The following is a 19,703-nucleotide window of genomic DNA, read 5'->3' as shown; positions in this document are numbered from 1 at the left end:
AAATAGACTATTGATTATTATAACATTTAAGATTTTTCCTACATTGACCTACAGAAAGTTCTCTTGGTTTCTTACGAAAAAATATTTTCAAAGTTTAGTAAAAACAGAAGGATATTCTTATGTCTTAACTCAGAGTAGTTGCAACAAACTGGAAAATTGTTACTGCTATGATTGCTTTTCAGACTTTTCTATTCCATAATACTTTGGTACAATTTCTTATACAAATTTACAGTATCACGTACAGAGCTAAGCCAAATAATCTGTTTAACTATACTGCACTAATTGTGGATTTGTTGTTATTTGAAAGATTGACTCAGAAATATTGTAAATCTATTTTCATGGTACTTTCACACCATATTAAAGCCATTCTCTATTGGAAAATTAATGCTACGTATTTAGTACATGAAAAGAGTAAAATCTGTTACACTTATAGTAGAGAATCATTATTTCAAGTCTGATATGGAAAGACAAGCAAGTTTTATGAAAAATATATTTCCCAAGATTTTATAATTAGATATTTGTGAAAAGAGTTTTTTCCCCATGAGTGGTCCCTGACTAAAGATATTTTATTCAAGTCCATTTTATGCAAAATAGGCTAATTGGGACTGGATTTCCACTTTAAAGACAGATCCGAACCAGTGAATATTGGAATATTAATATGGACTTTGTGATTGCATGCTGGAAATATAAACTACTAATTGATCAGGGAGAGACCATAGCTGACTGTAAAATAGGTTAACTAAACCAATATATACATTATTCTGTTGTGAATGTTATGTATGCATAATCTTACAGCACAAAAGGTAACGTTGTACTACATCCGGCATTACGAAGTTGTCATCCTACTGATAATGAAGACCGTGGCTTACGAACACTGTACAACAACCGGGTGCAGAAATGCAGATTGAAAATCTAAATTTAGTGGCATGAATAACTGTCTTAAATCAAATATAGTTTATTTTGAGAATTCAAATATGAGGCACATTTAAAAAATAAGGGCAGATGGTTTATAAAAAGTGACTGGCAACATTTATCGTATCATGCCTGCACTGGTCCACTGGCGACTCAACAATCATATTTTCACTAATCAGCTGTTGGTTAACCTGTGTGTTATAGTGTGTTAAAATGGCTGTGTGACTACGTAATTCTGCTAGTTTACAAGTAAAGTTTGAGAGTTGATTTCTTAAGTTCATAATGCTGCCGAAATACATGGAGAATTCCGTGAAGGGTATGGTCCGAGCGTAATGAGTGAAAGTACAGCAATGGTGTGCATTCACACCCAAAAAAGGCAAAAAGTTCAAGCAAACTCCATCTGCACGAAACGTCATGGCAACTGTTTTCTGGGACCAATAAGGTGTGCTTTGGTGAATTTCATGAAACCAGGGAAAACAGTCACATTGCAGGCGTACCGTGAACATTGTTAAAACAAGACATGCCATACAAAACCAACGACGTGGAATGCTGTGCTCAGAAACTGTTCGTGTCCATGATAACGCTAGACTACACACTGTTGCCCTCACTTTCTAGACGATTCAGTTTCAGAGGGAAAATTTTGGACCACTCCTCAAATAGTCCGGAACTTACAATTAGTGACTATCACATCTTTCTGCACCTGAAAAAGTGTTGGGTTGGTTGAACTCCCAGGTGGCGAACTTCTATGCAGAAGGTATGAAAAACCTTGTTCCACGGTACCAAAAGTGCTTGGAAAATAATGGTGACTGTTGAAAAATGAAGCGGTTATGTATGTGTTTGTAACCACTAATCCAGTGCTGCTACATTTATTTTCTTGCTTGACATAATCAACTGGCCCTTTCTTTTGAAATGCACCTCGTAACTACACTACAATTCCATAATAGACAAAGCTGTAGAAGATTTTTTTTCTATTTTTAAAAGAGCTTTCAAGTTTCGGGATGAATGATTATGCAGCCTTTGTGAAAAGTGTGACGATGTAGAGTATGAAATGATATTCTGCATGGGATTTTCTGGAGCAACTATTTGGAGAGAGCCTCTATGACTAAGTTCAATCACAAAATATTATTTCTATAAGGGGGTTTGGTCAAAGATATAATTTTAAATTTCAATTATTAACATGTCTGATGAAATTAACAAAGTTGTTACAATAATCATACCTAAATCTTATGTACAATAACATTTTTCTTGATTTCACACAAGTATAAACATTTCTGTTGTAAAAAAACAACAACAAAAACATCCTTACGAATAATTGATTTACACAAAAAGGTTTCACTGCTATCCTCACCAACGCGTACACCCTAGCACAAATAAATGCTTCAACCTACAAAAACCTGAAGCAAACTCGTTACTGCCTGAATTCTGAAGAATTCTTCTCTGTCATTTACCCAACCATAAGGCAGAAACAGTACAAGCTATGCAATACAAAGCATTAGATAAGATTTTATAGCAAAGCAGAGTGGGAAAAATAAAAAATACATCAACATTCCTATATAATACAAAAAAAAAAGAAAAATGCAAACACACATTTGTATGAAAAAATAAAGTGCATATAAAAAATAAGGTACAATGAAATCAAAACAATAAGTTAAATAAATGATCATACACAGCATACTGTTATCTGAAGTTCCTGATAGAAACGGCATATGACTAAAACTGACACATTACATACCATATATTGACAATCTATATTATATCCTGATATCCACTGTTTTATATAACAATGATTCCACATAGTATGCCTATAATGTAATACAGACAACACCTATTCTGGCATTAACTTTTCTACACTCATTCAAGCACATGATTATCAGTTCAATATTGCTCATGTTTGAACTCTACCACATAACTTAAATTGAACAAAAATATCTTAATGCAATAATTTTTCTTGCAATAACATGCACTGTGCTACAGTTAAAAGTGGAATAAGATAGACATATTACAACTTGTATAAATCCTGATCTAAAAAATGTGAATAGTAAATGACAACTGCAAAGTGGTCTACATTTTAAGTTCAATGTTCTATTTCCGTTCAAGTAGGACAGTAAACAAATGCTCAACGTGCACTTAAGGACAGCATTTAATGAACATTAATGGATGCAAATCTTCACTGCCTCTTACATGTGTATATTCATGTCACTAAAACTTAAGTAACAATGTGGTGAACAAACTATATTAATTAAACAGGTTATGAGAGAATATTTTCCAAATATGTAGCAAGGGTAACTGAACAAAACTTTTATAAAAGTTATTTAAATTAAAGTTTCGTAAAGAAAAATGTTTAAAGATTGTACTGAGACTTGAAGCAATGAGTGCAAAATAATAATCGAAATAAAATTAACAAATGTAACACACACAACGAATATGATTTTCCATGAAAAAGATTATTATTTTAAATTTATTGTTTTGGGGAATATTATGTTTCTGTAACAGTGCTGCAACATCGTGGTTATTAGTGATTACTATCTAGACCATGTGTGCGATTTTGCAGTTCAAAATATGGAAAATTTGCTAACTTTTGTGAAAATATTGTCCATGCTAGAACAGACTAACTATGCAAACAGAATAGCTCTAAATATGATACCTGATGTCTTGGTTGGAGAATCTAGTAAGAATATGTTAAATACTAAAGCCAGAAAAATATATATATGTATGAACACATCAAACAGTCCTTCAACACGTCACTTTCCACCAGCAAGCAATAAAATAAAAGTTTAAAAGGACAAAAATACAATAATTTGATTTAATTTTCAACATTAGATGTTCTCAAGGTAAACACCCACATTACACAAAACAAAACAGTGATTTGTCATTCAACTTAGTTAAACCTAACTTGCAATCCCATTAATGATTAAATTAAAAAAACAAATTCAATGTCACAAGTGTAATTTATACAAATCTCTGATACTTCCTTACCATATTAGTGACATGAAAATCAAACATCAAAGCCATTTATAAACACTTCTGCCAACCTGATATATATAGAGTAAACAACATCCCAAAGAACAAACATGTAGAATGACCACACAACATCCTCAAAATTCTAATTCAAACTTCGATTTCATAGATTTTTCAAATGATTATAACAACTTTTAAAAGATTATATAAACATCATAACACTTCCTAACATTTCATTGTTATAATTACATACAATTCACAACACAAATGTTCAGTTGGTCTCAACATGAAGTATTGTCGGGATATTCTGTCAACAACCTTAATAATTAAATATTTTAGAACATCATATACATATATATTTCTTGGTGTCATTGAAATATATATTGCTGGTACAATAACAAAAAGTATGCTCAAGATTAGAACTTTAGATGAAAGTTAAGAAAAAATAAGAAAGCAAACTTGTCTGCATTACAAAACATTTTCTACATATCTGTGAAGCTACCGTTCCACAAAATAAATAAGAGATTTTAGCATAAATTATATATATTAAAGTTTTTCTTATAAAAATATACTGGTGCCTGACATAGATTTGTTATGACATCAAGATGATGGAGGACGAGAAAACTGAGAAACAATGAACTTTTGAAGACATTCCGTTGGTCCACCTTAATATGCAGGAGAAGTGACGGTACTGGATGATTTGGCAACTGTTCGTTCGCCTTGTGCCAAGTCACCTGCACGCCAGCCTTTAAACTTGAAAAATGCATCAACACCATATGCAATCATGCCACAAAATCCAAAGAACTGAAAATATAAGAATCAGGTACTTCAATAGCAAAAAGCATATACGGATAGATCATCAGAAACTTGCAGCTAGAAAAATCTATAGTTTTACAATAGTTTGCAAAAGGCAATGCATGAAACTGACTGAAATATTAATTGAGGCTGGGCTGATATTGGTATGGTATCGGAAAAAAGTATCAATGAGCATTTAATTGCTGATACCAGTTAATATTTTCCTAGAGCCTGATTGTTGATTGATTGATTTGTTTTAAGTAATTCTTGAAGCTTTCCTGGCGGCAAATGATGAAGAAATTCTCTCGGGATATCAGCCAGGTGATTTCTGGATAGGCTTCCGAGCTTTCGAGAGCTAACGTCACTCTCATCTTCAGGGATTGAGCTCGGAAGCCTATCCAGAAATCACCTGGCTGATATCCCGAGAGAACTTCTTCATGATTTATTTTACTTTGCATTTCTGTCACTTTTGGCTAATTACAAAGATTAGGATGAGTGATGATATTGAAGGGACACTCACAAAGAACACCCATTTTCGGGCTGGGATTTGAACCCGGGATCCCTTGTGTTGTAGTGTGCTGTGCTAACCACTCTGCCACAAAGGTGGCAAAGGAGTCTTGATTGTCTTGCAGGGTCCACAAATCTACCATAACGTACTTTCACAGTTATCTCGCCAGGATATTTAGCCTAAATATACTGGAAATTATGCAAAATTCACAATTTTTATTATTTTGCAACAATGTGGGGAAATGGATATTGTGATTAAGCGATTGGCTCATGTGAAATTATGAATATTTTCGAAGAAAAACTCTTTTAAATTGATATGATTCCAATGGAAAACTTATATGTTATTCAAACGGTTGCGGTTTTCAAGTAATGATATTGGCATGGTTCAGCCCTAACATTAAAATCTCTGATTCTTCCATCACAAATTCCTTCAAAACAACAGCAACTCTAAAACTTGTTTCTGCTATCTATCTAGATGTTTTATTCTATGCAACTAGTAAATTGTCTAACCCTTTCATGACCAATACTTAGCCACTGATTTTGACCTAAAGACTAGTGACATGCAAGTCACACCATGCAAATATGACATTGCTTTTCCCTTTAATATGACTTATTTGTTACCACATGCATGACGTGAATGTGTTTTAACTTGACCATTCCACTTCATTTTTAAGTCAGTGCTGTATTTCAGTCCAATGCTGCCAGGGCAATACATACATTCTGCAGCTGTACATATGTATATGCTATGGTATATACATGGTAAGCTTTTCAAACTATACTCTTGCTTAAGTTGTTTAGGAAGACAGGGAAGGGGAAATTTGACACTTGAAGAAAGAAAATGCAATTGCATGCTCTTTTGAATTTTGCTAATGTAGAATTTAAATTTTTATAAAAGATGGAGTGGTTGAGAAGTTCGAGCCCTTTACATTCAATTTATCCCATAGTAACAAAGGACATATTGCTTTGTAATTAGAGTCTGGCCTTGTTATTAGGAATTTTTGAAGAAAGAAAAATGTAAACAACTTAACTTTTGATGATTTGTCATACCATGCTCCCAATCCTCCAGCCCCTACTTATGCATATGATCAGGTTGCTAAGATCCTAACATAGAAGGAATAACGTTATGATTGATTTTTATGTTGTTATTGTTTCGTGATCCTTTATATGCTTTCATTCTGAATTGCAAGTCTGAGTAACGTACAGTTTTCTTTTTACAGGGGTTTAACTGAGTGAAGTTGTGTCCATTTGCCAGAATGGAGAAAACTGAGGTGAGAGCGGTGATCAAATATTTTGTGAAGAAGAAGTGGACGGTATACAAAATTCATGAGATCTTAGTGGATACACTAGGGGACACTGCTCCTTCATACAGTATGGTGAAGAGATGGTGTCGTGAGTTTAATTGTGGGAGAGAGTCGCGTGAGGATGAACATGCAGGTGGAGCACCAAAAACTGTCATGACAACCGAAAACGTTAATGAAGTCCACGATATTGTGCTGAAGGATCGTCGAGAATCAAAAGGATTACCGGTAGAAGTTATTGATAATAATTTTCCAACACAAATATCACCATCAGTCATGTTGCTGAGATGTGTGGCCTGTCATATGGCACTGTGCAAAACATAATTACCCAGGAATTGCAAATGAAAAAAATTGTTGCAAGATGGGTCCCTCGAAACCTCACCCCAGATCAGAAGCGCACCCGAGTGCTCATCAGTCAAGAACTTCTTGACAAGTTTCGTGCTGATATAGATGATTTCCTTGCCCGATTTGTAACTATGGATGAAACATGGGTCCATCACTTCGACCCAGAAACAAAATCACAAAGCATGGAGTGGAAACACCCACATTCTCCACCAACGAAGAAGTTCAAGGTGCAAACGTCAGCCAAGAAGGTGATGGCCTCAATTTTCTGGACTGCAAGGGTGTCCTTCTTGTGGACTATCTACAAAGAGGTCAAACCATCACTGGCACATACTACAGTGACCTAATCAAGAAATTATGTGATTCCATCAAGAAAAAGAGGTGTGGAATATTGACCCGTGGTGTGCTCCTTCACCAGGACAATGCACCTGTCCACACCTCACGCATTGCGAGGGCCGCTATCGAAGATGCATCGTTCAAATTGCTGCCCTACCCACCCTATTCCCCAGATTTGGCCCCCAGTGATTTCAATTTGTTCAAACATTTGAAGAATGACATTCGTGGGCAAAAATTTTCTGATGATTCTGAGGCGATAAGGGCTGTGGACTCATGGTTCGAGGACCAGTCGGAAGAATTTTTTTTTTGCAAGGTATCCAGGCTTTGGAGCACCAATGGGAGAAGTGCATTGGAGTTGCAGGGGAGTATGTTGAAAAAAAAAAAATTGAAACCCTATTGCTGCTCTTTCTATGTTAGGGTCAGAGCAACCTGATCGCCCCTTGTACAAATAATTAACTCAAATAATGTTGAGCTGAACTAGCTTATAGAGAAGCTTGTAGCACAGAGTATATAACTTACTGAGAAGTTGTGGGTTAACCAGGGATGTAACAAGTCTTTGATATTCTGTGCTACACTGAGCTACAAAACCTACTTCTGGCCTCCCCATAATTTCCACAACTCAAAAGTAGGTAACCTATCGGCCAAGCTTAATTTTCTATATTCTGACATAACATTTATTTTGCTAATAATTTCTTTTATACTAGAAGGGAGTTGACATGTCATGTTACTGACCTAGTTTCGAATGATGAATTGAAAGATATAGGATATTATTCAGAACAAAGTTCAATCTAATTTTTTCCTTTCACTTTTGGCAAATGAAACTGATGAAGAGAGACTTGCAAAGAACACCTATGCCTAGGCTGGGGACTAGAACCTTAGAACTTCAAAGGAAGATCACTAATTTACTCGGTCACTGAACTGGAAACTTTTATCCCATTATGCCTTGTTTGTGGGACCACTGATGAAGCACAAAAAGCGGTTCCCTTGATCCTCTGAACCCCCTCGAGAAAGTGAAATGCTTTTCATTCTTTATGAAGATTTTGCTGTTTATGAACGTTTTCAGCTTCCGGAAATGTGTTATTGTGAAGCGAAGCAAGTCTGTTACTTTAGGGTGCTACCTTAACGTGAAGCAGACCAGCATGAAGGCTTCCCACAAGTGGATACAGCACCCACACAACATTCCACAGCAGCAGCCATAATTTTACGTTGTTAGGTTAGGATTGTTAGGTTTGTGACTGATAATTCTTTTCAACACGTTCTTTCGCTGTTTGAGAGTGCATACAAATGGTTATTTTACTATTAAAAAGCATAGAAAAATACTCCAAAATGGCAGGTTTTCACTTTAGCGGGTCATACTTTGTGATCAAATATCTGTCATTTGTGTTTTTTGAGCACGAACAAATTTTATATTATGTAAAATATCGAAATCTGTGGATTAAAAAAAAATCAACACAATTCTCGATGGAGTACAGTGGGTCAACGAGCCCCATAAAGCAACAAGCAAAAGTTAATGCATTACTTACAGCAGCTGCAGCAAAAGCTTCACTGTGACGGCCGTAGTCAGCGGCAAGGCTAGCAGCAATGAGGTAGAAAAATGACCACACAGCACAATAGAAAAATTCCTAGAAAAGAGAAAATTAAAAATATGTGTTGAACATATATGTATACATGCAGAACCTTCATATTACTAAAAATAACTTCAAGAAAAAGCACACTAGATAAAACAAAACATGGAATCACAACAGTATTTTTCTTGTTCAAGAATACTGATAAAACCACTCATAGTGAGGGCTTCAAACAATAAATGTCCAGAACTTTCTGTAATGCTCTAACATGCTAATGGCTGGGTGCTAGTAGCTCAAAGGCATATGCTATTCAAGAGATTCAAATTTATCCAACAAGTGTTCACAAAAAATGAACAAACAAATTATATAAGAAAAAAATAATAAAAAAAACATTTTTACATGGAACATCTCCCAGAAAGAAAAATGTGATATCTGTTTTCATTCTTTTAATCCTTGCAATTATAAAAACATATAATTTCCTTAACTTTTCCAGATGTTTTAATGTCTTGTCAACTTTTCCTGATTTTTTTAAAATGTAACCAAAATTTATGGACTTTTCCATGTTTCTGAAAGCCTCTTTATACCGTTTCTCAAATTGTCGATGTTTCTAAATGTTTTGTACGCACATTTTAATATTTTTCACTTCTAGACTTTTATCAAGTCAGTGATTTCATGTCCGAGCAAGAAAATTCATGCAGAATTCCCAGTGTAATTTTTTTTTTGTAATTCAAGGAATTCCTAGTTGGTAGACTTGGTTATACCTTTAAAATTCATAAAAATACTAACAAAATGAGATAATATTCCACCAAGTTGCAGGCTATTTATGAATATATCTGATTGGTAAAATTATCAGTAATTTTACCAATAAACTGACATGTCTATGACAGTTAATATCTATAGAATAATGATTAACCTGTCCCATTGTTTAATCTCTCTCTATATAAAAATGGATGTATGTGTGTATATATGTTTGTTCCGGAATAAATCTCGAACGCCTGGAGCGATTTCAACCAAACTTGGAACACGTATCACTTGCAATCTCGAAAGAAATACTGTGGGGGTAAGACACCCCTGGCACCCCTAGGGGTAGGGGTGGGAGGGGGTGACATGTAAAAATAATCGAAAAAGACTGATATTAGTGTGGAATCCATAATTTTCGGGGTCGCTAAGATGAATAGTGACACTCCTAATGCCGTTCAACTCCAAGTTCATCACCTATTGGGATGGGAGTTGAGAGGGGGTGAGGATTAAAATGTAAAAAATGACAAAGATTAGTGTCGAATGCATAGTTTTTGGAGTCCCTAAGCTAATTGGTGACATTCACGATGACCAAACATGGTACACATATGACTTACAATCTGGAAAGAAATACTGTTGGGATAAGACACCCCTATGGACAGGGGTGGGAAGGGGGTGACACGTAAAAATAATCGAAAATGACTGATATTAGTGTGGAATCCATAGTTTTCGGGGTTGCTCAGAGGAATAGTGACTCCCAATGCCGTTCAACTTCAAGACACCCCTAGAGGTGGGGTGGGAAGGGATGACATGTAAAAATAATAAAAAAAGACCGATATTAGTGTGGAATCAATAGTTTTCGGGGTTGCTTAGATGAATAGTGACACTCCCAATGCTGTTCAATTCTAAGACACCCCTGGGAGTGGGAAGGGGTGACATGTAAAACGACCGATATTAGTGTGGAATCCATAGTTTTCGGGGTCGTTAAAATGAATAGTGACACTCCCAATGCCGTTCAACTCCAAGACACCCGTGGGGGTTGCGGTGGGAAGGAAGTGACATGTAAAATAACCAATATTAGTGTGGAATCCATATTTTTTGGGGTCGCTAAGATGAATAGTGACACTCCCAATGCCGTTCAACTCCGAGACACCTCTGGCACCCCTAGGGGTGGGAGTGACATGTGAAACGCCGATATTAGTGTGGAATCCATAGTTTTCGGGGTTGCTAAGATGAATAGTGACACTCCCAATGCCGTTCAATTTATTTATTCTTGCTCTTATAGGTGGAACTAAAAATGTTGTTCATAAATCATTGTTAAATTTATATTATAGTGAATTTGTAAAAGATATAACTTTATAATTTGTATACTGTACTTATACTTTTAAATACTTGTAAATAAAATTAGTTACATTTTACACTATAGTTAGAATTCATTAAACAGTCGGGCAACGCCGGGTAATCAGCTAGTATATGTATATATCTGTGCGTGATGAACCCTGCAATGTAGCCAAATGTAGTGCTATGGTTGTTGGTAAGAGTGTACACTGTAAAATCTGAGGTCTGGATGGAAGAGAAGTTTATTAATAATGGTGTTCAGGGTGGTGGATATGTTCCACAAGTAAAGTTGCCACAGTATAGGTAAAGGTACCACTGTGCAAGTGCACACATGACATGTGGAGGTAGCTGAGTGGTTTTAATGCACACAGCTGGAAAATCGAAATGTATATGTAAAAGTTTGGATGTTTGTAAATGCTCTTGCCAAGGATGCTTTTGCCAGGTAGTCGGGAAATCCAATGGCTGTCTGGTTTAAAAGGTAACAAGGCCTTCACCGGTGGTTGAGGGTGGGTCAGTTTGACGAAGGTATAAATACTAGGTTCAGACTTGTTACAGGTGCTCAGACACAGGGCCAGATGGATTGAGACTGTTTATTACACAGTTAGACAGACACAGAGCAGCATGTATACATAGAGAGTTACACAGAGTCAAATGGATACATAAAAAGTGAGCACCGTACGTAGGGACCCTTGCGTGATAAACTGCAGGGGAAGCTTAGCGATATGGCAAATAGTGAGCTCGTACAGCAAAGTCCGGAAAGTGCATTCCTCTGTAATGAGAGAAAAGCCAACTTGGAGCATTCTTACTGGATCTGTAATGGAAATATGTATATACAGAGAAGGGGAGGGGTGTAAATAAAAGTGTACATAACAGATATCTCTGGAGAGCTATTCTTTACAACGAGTTAGAGCTCCACATGGTATTGATCTCTACCATAGTTGGAATGATGTGATCAGCATCATGCCCAGCTGCCTGTACCCCCCAGGTACCCATTGATACAAGGCTGGGTAGGCCTCAGAGCCATGTAGAAGAAGGGAAATGACTGGAAAAATTCCTGGTTTAGATCACCTGCCCCGGGTCTTCTGCATGGTAGCCAGATGCTCTACTAACTGAGCTACTGTGGCACCATACCACAGTATAGGTGAGTAGAAAATACACTCACCTTTGCTGCAAGGTGTACTACCAGGTAGAATCCTCTGTCGGAAGCCTAATTTCAGTGCAACTATGGATCACAAGGACAACTGAGGAGCTACTTGAAAAGTAGCAGTGAACTTGTGCTTTGACAGTCAACTAGTACTGAGTACTGCAATCCATGTGCCGACCATAAAAAAAAAAGACTTGTCAGGCATTGACATTTATTTAACTCATGATATTTCTCCCCCCCCCCTAACTATCTTCACAGCCTTCAAAAAATTAAATAAAAACCATAAACACATAAAAAAACATACCAGTTTCAACCATGGAATCTTGTAGAGCTTTTCTATTATATGGAAAAGGTACAGGGCTAACAATATTCCAGTAACCCAAAAGCCTGTCATTGAGACAGTATTGAACCAGCCTCCTCTGGAATGATTTCCATACTTTGAAACAATGATACAGATGAAGCCAAGGAGATTGAGAAGCTGAAAAATCAATACACTGTGTTAGATTACATGCAGTGAAGACATTTAATGACAAGGTAACAAAAAACTCATATTTTGAACCATTATAGGCTATTTTTTTTATTTACTCTGAATGGTTATAAACAGAGAACGGATTTATATGTAAATACATATTTATGTACGAAGCTGAAATCAGTTATATTTTGTATTATCTTCGCGCATCATGGCATGTAGACTCAAAAAATCCAGTTTTTATTTTCCACATTTGTACATGTATTAGGTTTTGGTTCATATTTTACATATTATTTACATATTTCAGAACATTTCTCAACATATACTCCATATTTGTGCAATAACTACATTTATCCATGTGAACGAAAGAGCTGGATGAATTTCTTGCATATAACTGACAAAGTCTAAAGCGAGGTTAAACAACCTTTCTTTATACCCTCCAATTGCTTTAATTACAAGTTTTCTGCCAGCCGAACAAGAATCCTTTTTTTTTTTACACCTCCCAACTGTTTGCTTTTGCTAATGTAAAACCTTGAAATTCCTGTTTATTTACAACTGTAGTCAATAATAGAGAATGAGGGCTCAAGCACCGGCTCCTGGTTGTTACAAAACGTTATATTAACAACAATGGAAGAGAGTCCCACTGCTAACTAAACCCTCACTACTAGTTGCGCACCTGACAGGAGCAATGATTTTGTGGTGCACATACAGGATTCACTTCTGGTTTCTCTTCAAGAGTCACGGTAATAGTTACATGCAGACACTGTATTTTATGTACGTTGTGTAGTGTCTTATATTATTAAAAAGGTAAATATTTACAATTTAAAGTCCATATTTAACTCCATATTTTGGTGAAAATAACTAAATTTGTATTTACACATTTAGCACATTTTTACTACATATAAAACCGTTCCCTGGTTGTAAATATTTTGCTCAGGAACTTGTGAATGTAAAATGTCTATACACTGCTCAAAAGAAATAGAGGAACAAATTTTCAAATTTCTCATATTAGGTATCATTAGGACAACTGATACTGGAGGTCAAATTGAACGGTGGGTGACGTTCATTTGAAACAACCATCTAGTTTCTGTAGTTTTAGGGCTGCATGTGAAAGTCAGGAGATCCGTTAAAAAAAAAAAAACATGGTCACCGGTATACTGCCTAAACTACATGAAGCTCCTGGTGGATTCAAGTGAAAGCATTTGTCACTTTGTGAGTTGCATATGCCTTGATACATGCAATAGGGCATCTCAAAGAAAGGCGACTTGTTCAGACCATTATGGCACATATAAGTACAGTAACCCCCATGAGTTACGTAAGTAATGCGTTCCGTAAACCTTTACGTAAGTCAAATTTGTAAATTGCTCAAGTGTACCTTCATAAGAAAATGCAATATTTATTATTATTATTATATGTATGTATATATATGTACATCATTTATACAGTATTATTTTATAAATGAAACATCTTGCAGCAGTATTTACTTGGATATAAACTACAAAAGTATGAAAAATATATAAAAGAATATAAAAACAAACTCGTTGCATACTGCAATGAATGTCAAAGGTGCAAAAGCAGCAAACATGTTCATACGTGCTATACTGAACGCAACTCCAACTGGCCTTGAAGGCTAACAAACTCAGTAGCGAAGTAAAAGCTGAAGAGATCACATCGCTCTCCTGAAGCAACGTTGCCAAGCGTACTTCTGTTTTTGCCAGTTGTCTTTATATGACTGTGTCCGCCCACATTCCAACATGTGGGTGATCCTTCCGGAAACTTCATTGTTCAGGACCTCATGTGCAGTTGTACCATTAACCCCGCTAATTTCTGGTGGTCACAATACCATTGCCCAAGAAGGTTATTTCTCGCTTTACGGTACATTTGGCAACATGTGGTTTACCCAACACTAATTCATTTCGTCCCGGAAACAACGTTCGGTATCTTGTGACTCGAAAATGCCAGATCTCAGTCGTAGAAAATTCAACTGATCCTCGATTCGCTGTTTCCCAGCTGCCAGTTGGAGTTGCGTTCGGTATAGTAGTTGTAATTTTTGAGATTTATTACGTAACTGAGAATTTACATAAGTCGCATATTACGTAATTCGTGGGGTTACACCAAGCAGGTCGAGCAAGGTTGTGGATTCATGAAAACCTAGAATCTGCATTGTATCTGACCATTTCCACTGGCAAGAGATCTTAAACAAGATGTTGATGTTAGAATGGCAGAAGGACTGTTTGGTTGAAGGGAATAGAACTTGAAAAGCCACCAGACTTATTTGGTATCGTAGCACAAAAAACTTCATCTGTACTTTAGCAACTTCAACATTACAGAGCCATGTTATTCACAGATGAATTTTGCCTGACTTATGATGAGAATGCAGAGTCAAGGGGACACCTTTGTGAGTGATTCCTGCTGGGTGCTGTGCAGGAAGGAACATGATTCAGAGATGATTCTGTTATGGTGTCACTAGCATCAATTTTAAGCCTTGGAATGGTCAGTGATGAATTCTGACTGCATCCTTCTGCACTCCAGGATTTAAACCATCAAAATCTATTGATCTAAATTTATTCCCTAATTCTTTTGAGCAATTTTGCATGAGAAAAATAAATAAAAATAACTGGAACCTATACAATTTAGAGCATTCAAAAGGGGGAAAATAAGTGCAAAATCTGAACACATGTAGGCTGTAGGCACAAACAATACTTCATAATTTGAAAAAATCTTTACCGGATTCCATTGTAAATGATCTTCTGAAAACTGATAAAAACATATGATTAAAAAAAAAGGTTTTAAAAAATAATAATGGGAGACCTATATTTAAATGTCTGAGCAGCTTCATTTGTTGCAGAAGAAAACAGGAAGAAATTAAGTAATGAGAATAGCAATATAAGACTCACTATGGAGCTCCCGTTTTCATAAGTGGGGTAAGCCCCCCACCTTTGAAATTTAATCCTACAGAAGAGATCAATAGTCTTTGTAGAAAGGAGGAGGACTTTGAATTATCTGATGATATTTGGGATTGGTTATTAAAATTTGACAACTTCATTAAAAAATAGGAGTAAATTTAATATATTGAGAATGTCTCCAATTTCGTTAATTTTTGGTATACTAACTAGATTTGGCCTTCTAATCATGAATCTGTTGTTAAAATGCAGGGGTCACATCTGGAAATAGGGGAAAAAAGCCAATATAAGTTCAGATTTTTTTAAAAGCTGTATCACATTGTTTTATGAACAAAATTTTAACTAAGCTTGCCTAACCTAACCTAAAAGGAAATGGTTCGTGGGACTATCCGTGAATGGTTTGTGGAGCTACCCGTGCATGGTTCGTGGCAACATATATATACATAAGTGTACAATTTTTTCACGTGACCCCTGCATTTTAACAGCAGATTCGTGATTAGAAGGCCAAATTTAGTAAGTATACCCCAAAAATTAACGAAATTGGAAACATTCTCTGTATTCTTAGTTCTTACCAAAAAATAATAATAAATTGCATGTTTCGCAGTTGAACTGTCATGTTGAAACAATGTAATATTATTCACAAAATTCATTGTATAACTGCTTCTTTATGCTTCTGTTAAGTTCATTCCATTGCAATAACTGCAAACAAACTATTCAAACTAAAAATAAATTTCTGATGAATGAAGCATGTTTTCTCAAAAAACGTAACAGCAAAAATTGTGTTGTTTGTGTGCTCGTAAGAACTGAAAACTGCAAGAAAAATAATTGTTTAGGCTAACTGTAATGATGTGGATGAATGATTATTAGTTGAAATTCATGAAGGAATGGGCAACCACACAGGAACATCACGTCAGGATATGAACCTGAAAATGTCGGTGAAGAGATCATTGGTTCAGCACTAAACAGTCAACCACCAAGATGACAAGTTTGCTATTGACGTTGAAAATATTTTGACTGTGTGTTCAGAATCATGCATATATTGTTGATCTTTTTATTGTGGATTTTAGTAGCAGTGACATGTGCCAGTAGTGTTTTACTATGCCTAGGACTTCTCATTTGTGGAGAATAAAAAGTAAAAATATAAAGTTCTGTCTGACATGTAATCCCTATGTTATTGTGGGGTAAATATGCGATAACGCCGGACACCTTTCACTCATTTATTTCCTTAATTTTACCACTGGTACTTACCTATTTTGCCTTGCGGAACATTCTTTAAGGTGAAGTTATGCCTTTTTCCATAAAATACTGTCAACTTTTCATATTACGATTGATTATTTGTCATACTTCTTCCGCTTCTGTAATAGACAATATGGCGTGCACTCGTAATGGATCATCGTGCATCATGACACACCAGCTTGTGTTTTGTCAATTTTCAGTGTGCAAGCAGTGTTTCAAACCTTCATGATGGAAAATTACGTACTATTTCGATTTCTTTTTTCATGTTTACCTCCACAAACCATGCAGGTTAGCCCCAAAACCCATCCACGGGTAGCCCCACAAACCATTGACGTTAGCCCTAAAATCCATCCATGGGGAGCCCCACAAACCATTGACGTTAGCCTCAAAAACCATCCACTGATAGCCCCACAAACCATTCACACAAGGTTAGGTTCCATTAGCACTCATTTCACCCCTAAATTCATTGAAAAAAGAAAGCACGGCGAACATAGTTAAAAATAGAAATTTTCGTAAAAAGAAGGCACGTTTGGAAACACTGCAGAGATCGCGTGACTTTCAACTCTACTTTACGTTGTTATTGCCTTTTGGTGGTAACTGATGGGAGTTAACAACACTGCAGGCTCATCTTTGTGCCCGCGTTGTGAATGCATGTGCTTTGCTCGTTTTCGTTCTACGTGGTGATTGCTTCTTTGCGTTCTCGGTGCGTTGTGCGTGTGTATGGTGCATGAAAAAGAACAGGTTCCAAAAACTTGTAGATAGTATAAAATACGTTTATCCCCAGTAATAATTTAGTGTATCATTCAAAACCGAGCTTGCAGACAGCCGGCATCTCTTCGGGTAAGTACTTTTTTATCTTTTTTCACTTTCTGTTCACGATAGCCCCACTAACCATTCACAGGTAGCCCCACAAACCATTCACGTTAGCCTAAAAACCATGCACGGGTAGCCCCACAAACCATTCATGTTAGCTCCAAAAACTATGCACGGGTAGCCCCACGAACCATTCACGATAGCCACATGAACCATTCCCGGGGACGAGGTATGCCTACGAGGTTAGGTTAGGCCTGTTAGGTTAGGTTCCATTAGCACTCATTTTACCCCTAAATATGTGCTTCATCATCCAAAAATTTCCTCAGTACGTTCAATTATGTATATCCGGACATCATCGATTTTTATCGATTTCCTCCTCCAGGTAATTTTTCCTCGCTTTGGGATTTACATTGTTGAATTCCTTATACAATAACCTTTCCAACGATATATGACACGTATTCCTTAGGAAAAGGACGTAGAGTCATACCCCATCTGCACGCACACAATGGAAACAACGGCATAATGTGGCAGGCAATGCCAATTTCTTACGTAAAAAGTGATTAATTCTTGTTCGGCAGCATTAAACTACGAAGTTTTTACTTTCTGTGAAAGAAAATACCTCCAAGAACGTCCAGAATGCTAAAGAAACTCATTTCAGTAAGTACTTTCTCCTGTAAATTTGAAGAAATCCGTCCGGGCGATAATGCATATTTACCTATTGTGGTAAGTAAAATATGACATTTGGTTTGAAAACTTAGTACTTACTATAGAACATAAAAACATTCGAAACACATATTTGTCAACTTTGCCTTTTATTGTCTATGTATAGAATTAACAACTCAAAGATTCTGTAGCTTTATGTCTGGTTTTACACATTCATATGCAAAAATAAACATACACTCTTGTAGAAAAAAGATTAATACAACATTTGCCTGAGCAAATTGTACTTACAATCTGCCCTGCCTTCAACAATCCTGGAACAGTGCGGATGTATGAAGAATCAAAACGAATATTTGTTTGCACTGTGGTTGATGATGAAGTGACAGTCGTCGTCGTTGTGTGTTGACCTGGGAATCCTAGATCAGCCATTGTATAGGTATTTCACTACACGAAGTTGAGGATATGCTGAAAAAAATTAACTGTACCTTAGTAATATTACAGGTTTTTATGTCATGACAATGTACATGTGTTGCATAGTTGCCAGTATTTCTTAATGACTAGAGAGTTGCATCATTATACTTTAACAACTATGGGTACTAGTTTACTTTGTAATTTCTGGGAGGTCCTAAAAATTGGTTGTCAACGTATAGCAGTGAGTACTCTTGGTCATATTGGACCTTAGAGATTTCTTGTAATACATAGGTAACTATATATACATATATATATATATAGTTGCTTAGAACTTTCATGTATTTAATTAACCAGAAAGATAAAAAAACAAAAACAGTACAGCACTAACTGTACCATTTTTAGCAACACAATTTGAGTGTCTACTGTTGTACAAAAGGAGTTAAATTATAGGATTCAGAGCTGAAAGGCAAAGGTCGATCTAATGACTAGTGCCCTGGGAATACCCTCCCTACTTTTTTAGTCGTAGGCGTCCGCCGCATCGAGTAGTGCTTACAATCTATCTGGTAAGGTCTGACTGGACCTCCCACCTCCCAGGTCTAGCAGGAGGTCGAGTGTGGCGTCTTGCAGCCATGACCCCTTTATTTCAATCTTTCATACACTACCAAAATGCGTATATTACTTGAATTATTCGCGCTTTCCCAATAAATGCACGAACATTCTTCACCTTAACCTCGGTTCAAATTACAATAAAGCCTTCTCTCTTACTCTCTTTGCAATAGCTCGACTCCACCCACCTTAACATCGATGCAAACAAAATTACGACCGAAACAGTAACAATTTCATAATAATATAAACACACTATTACTCTCTAATAATGTTTCTTTTCTTTCTTTGAATTGCTGATCACATCACAGTGATAGTCAGCCCTAAAAATAAGCATCGATATCCTGGTTCGATGGTCCTCATCGTGAAGAATTTGACCTCTCAGAAAGAAGACCTGAACTTTCACGCACTCGGGCGTAATTTTCAGAAACCAATTGCAGGACGATAAAGACACGTCGATTATACTTACAACGAAATATTTACAATAGCCAGTCAAACTACGTCCTCATTTGAAATCTTAAAAAATCCCTACACTTTGTAAACGTTTGTAGAAACTCCTTGCCCCTTTGCACAGAATAGCGGGCCGCGCAAGCAACGTTCGAGCTCGTCGTCGTCTTCGTCTGCCCAAAACAAACGAAGAGCGAAATGTTGACATCCATCATATGATAGGTAGTT

The 19,703-nt window shown here is 36.4% G+C and overlaps 2 protein-coding genes across 4 annotated transcripts in view; one reads left to right on the top strand and one right to left on the bottom strand.

Moving 5' to 3' along the window:
* Positions 1 to 333: 333 nt before the first annotated feature.
* LOC146001579 (plasmolipin-like) lies at positions 334 to 19,647 on the bottom strand. 3 transcript variants are annotated; one of them, XM_083139073.1, is made up of 5 exons: positions 19,498 to 19,647; positions 18,306 to 18,479; positions 12,238 to 12,411; positions 8,672 to 8,770; positions 334 to 4,674 (listed from the first exon to the last, which is right to left on the bottom strand). In XM_083139073.1, the coding sequence occupies exons 2-5, from the start codon at positions 18,441 to 18,443 to the stop codon at positions 4,537 to 4,539; spliced, it is 549 nt and encodes a 182-aa protein (XP_082995199.1). In that variant the 5' UTR covers positions 18,444 to 18,479; positions 19,498 to 19,647; the 3' UTR covers positions 334 to 4,536. The 3 variants fall into 3 exon arrangements, with proteins under 3 accessions (XP_082995199.1, XP_082995201.1, XP_082995200.1); XM_083139075.1 differs by lacking the exon at positions 19,498 to 19,647 and adding an exon at positions 19,291 to 19,399; XM_083139074.1 differs by lacking the exon at positions 19,498 to 19,647 and adding an exon at positions 19,220 to 19,280.
* The window catches only part of c11.1 (maestro heat like repeat family protein c11.1), an 89,273-nt gene continuing 89,180 nt past the window's right edge, over positions 19,611 to 19,703 (top strand). The window contains exon 1 of the mRNA XM_083139067.1: positions 19,611 to 19,697. The gene's annotated coding sequence lies outside the window, so the exon portion shown is untranslated. The remainder of the gene's footprint in view (positions 19,698 to 19,703) is intronic.

Source organism: Lepisma saccharinum, chromosome 17 (assembly GCF_977018435.1).
Source record: "Lepisma saccharinum chromosome 17, izLepSacc3.1, whole genome shotgun sequence".
Classification (NCBI taxonomy): Eukaryota; Metazoa; Arthropoda; class Insecta; order Zygentoma; family Lepismatidae; genus Lepisma; species Lepisma saccharinum.
This window is presented reverse-complemented; position numbering and strand designations above follow the sequence as displayed.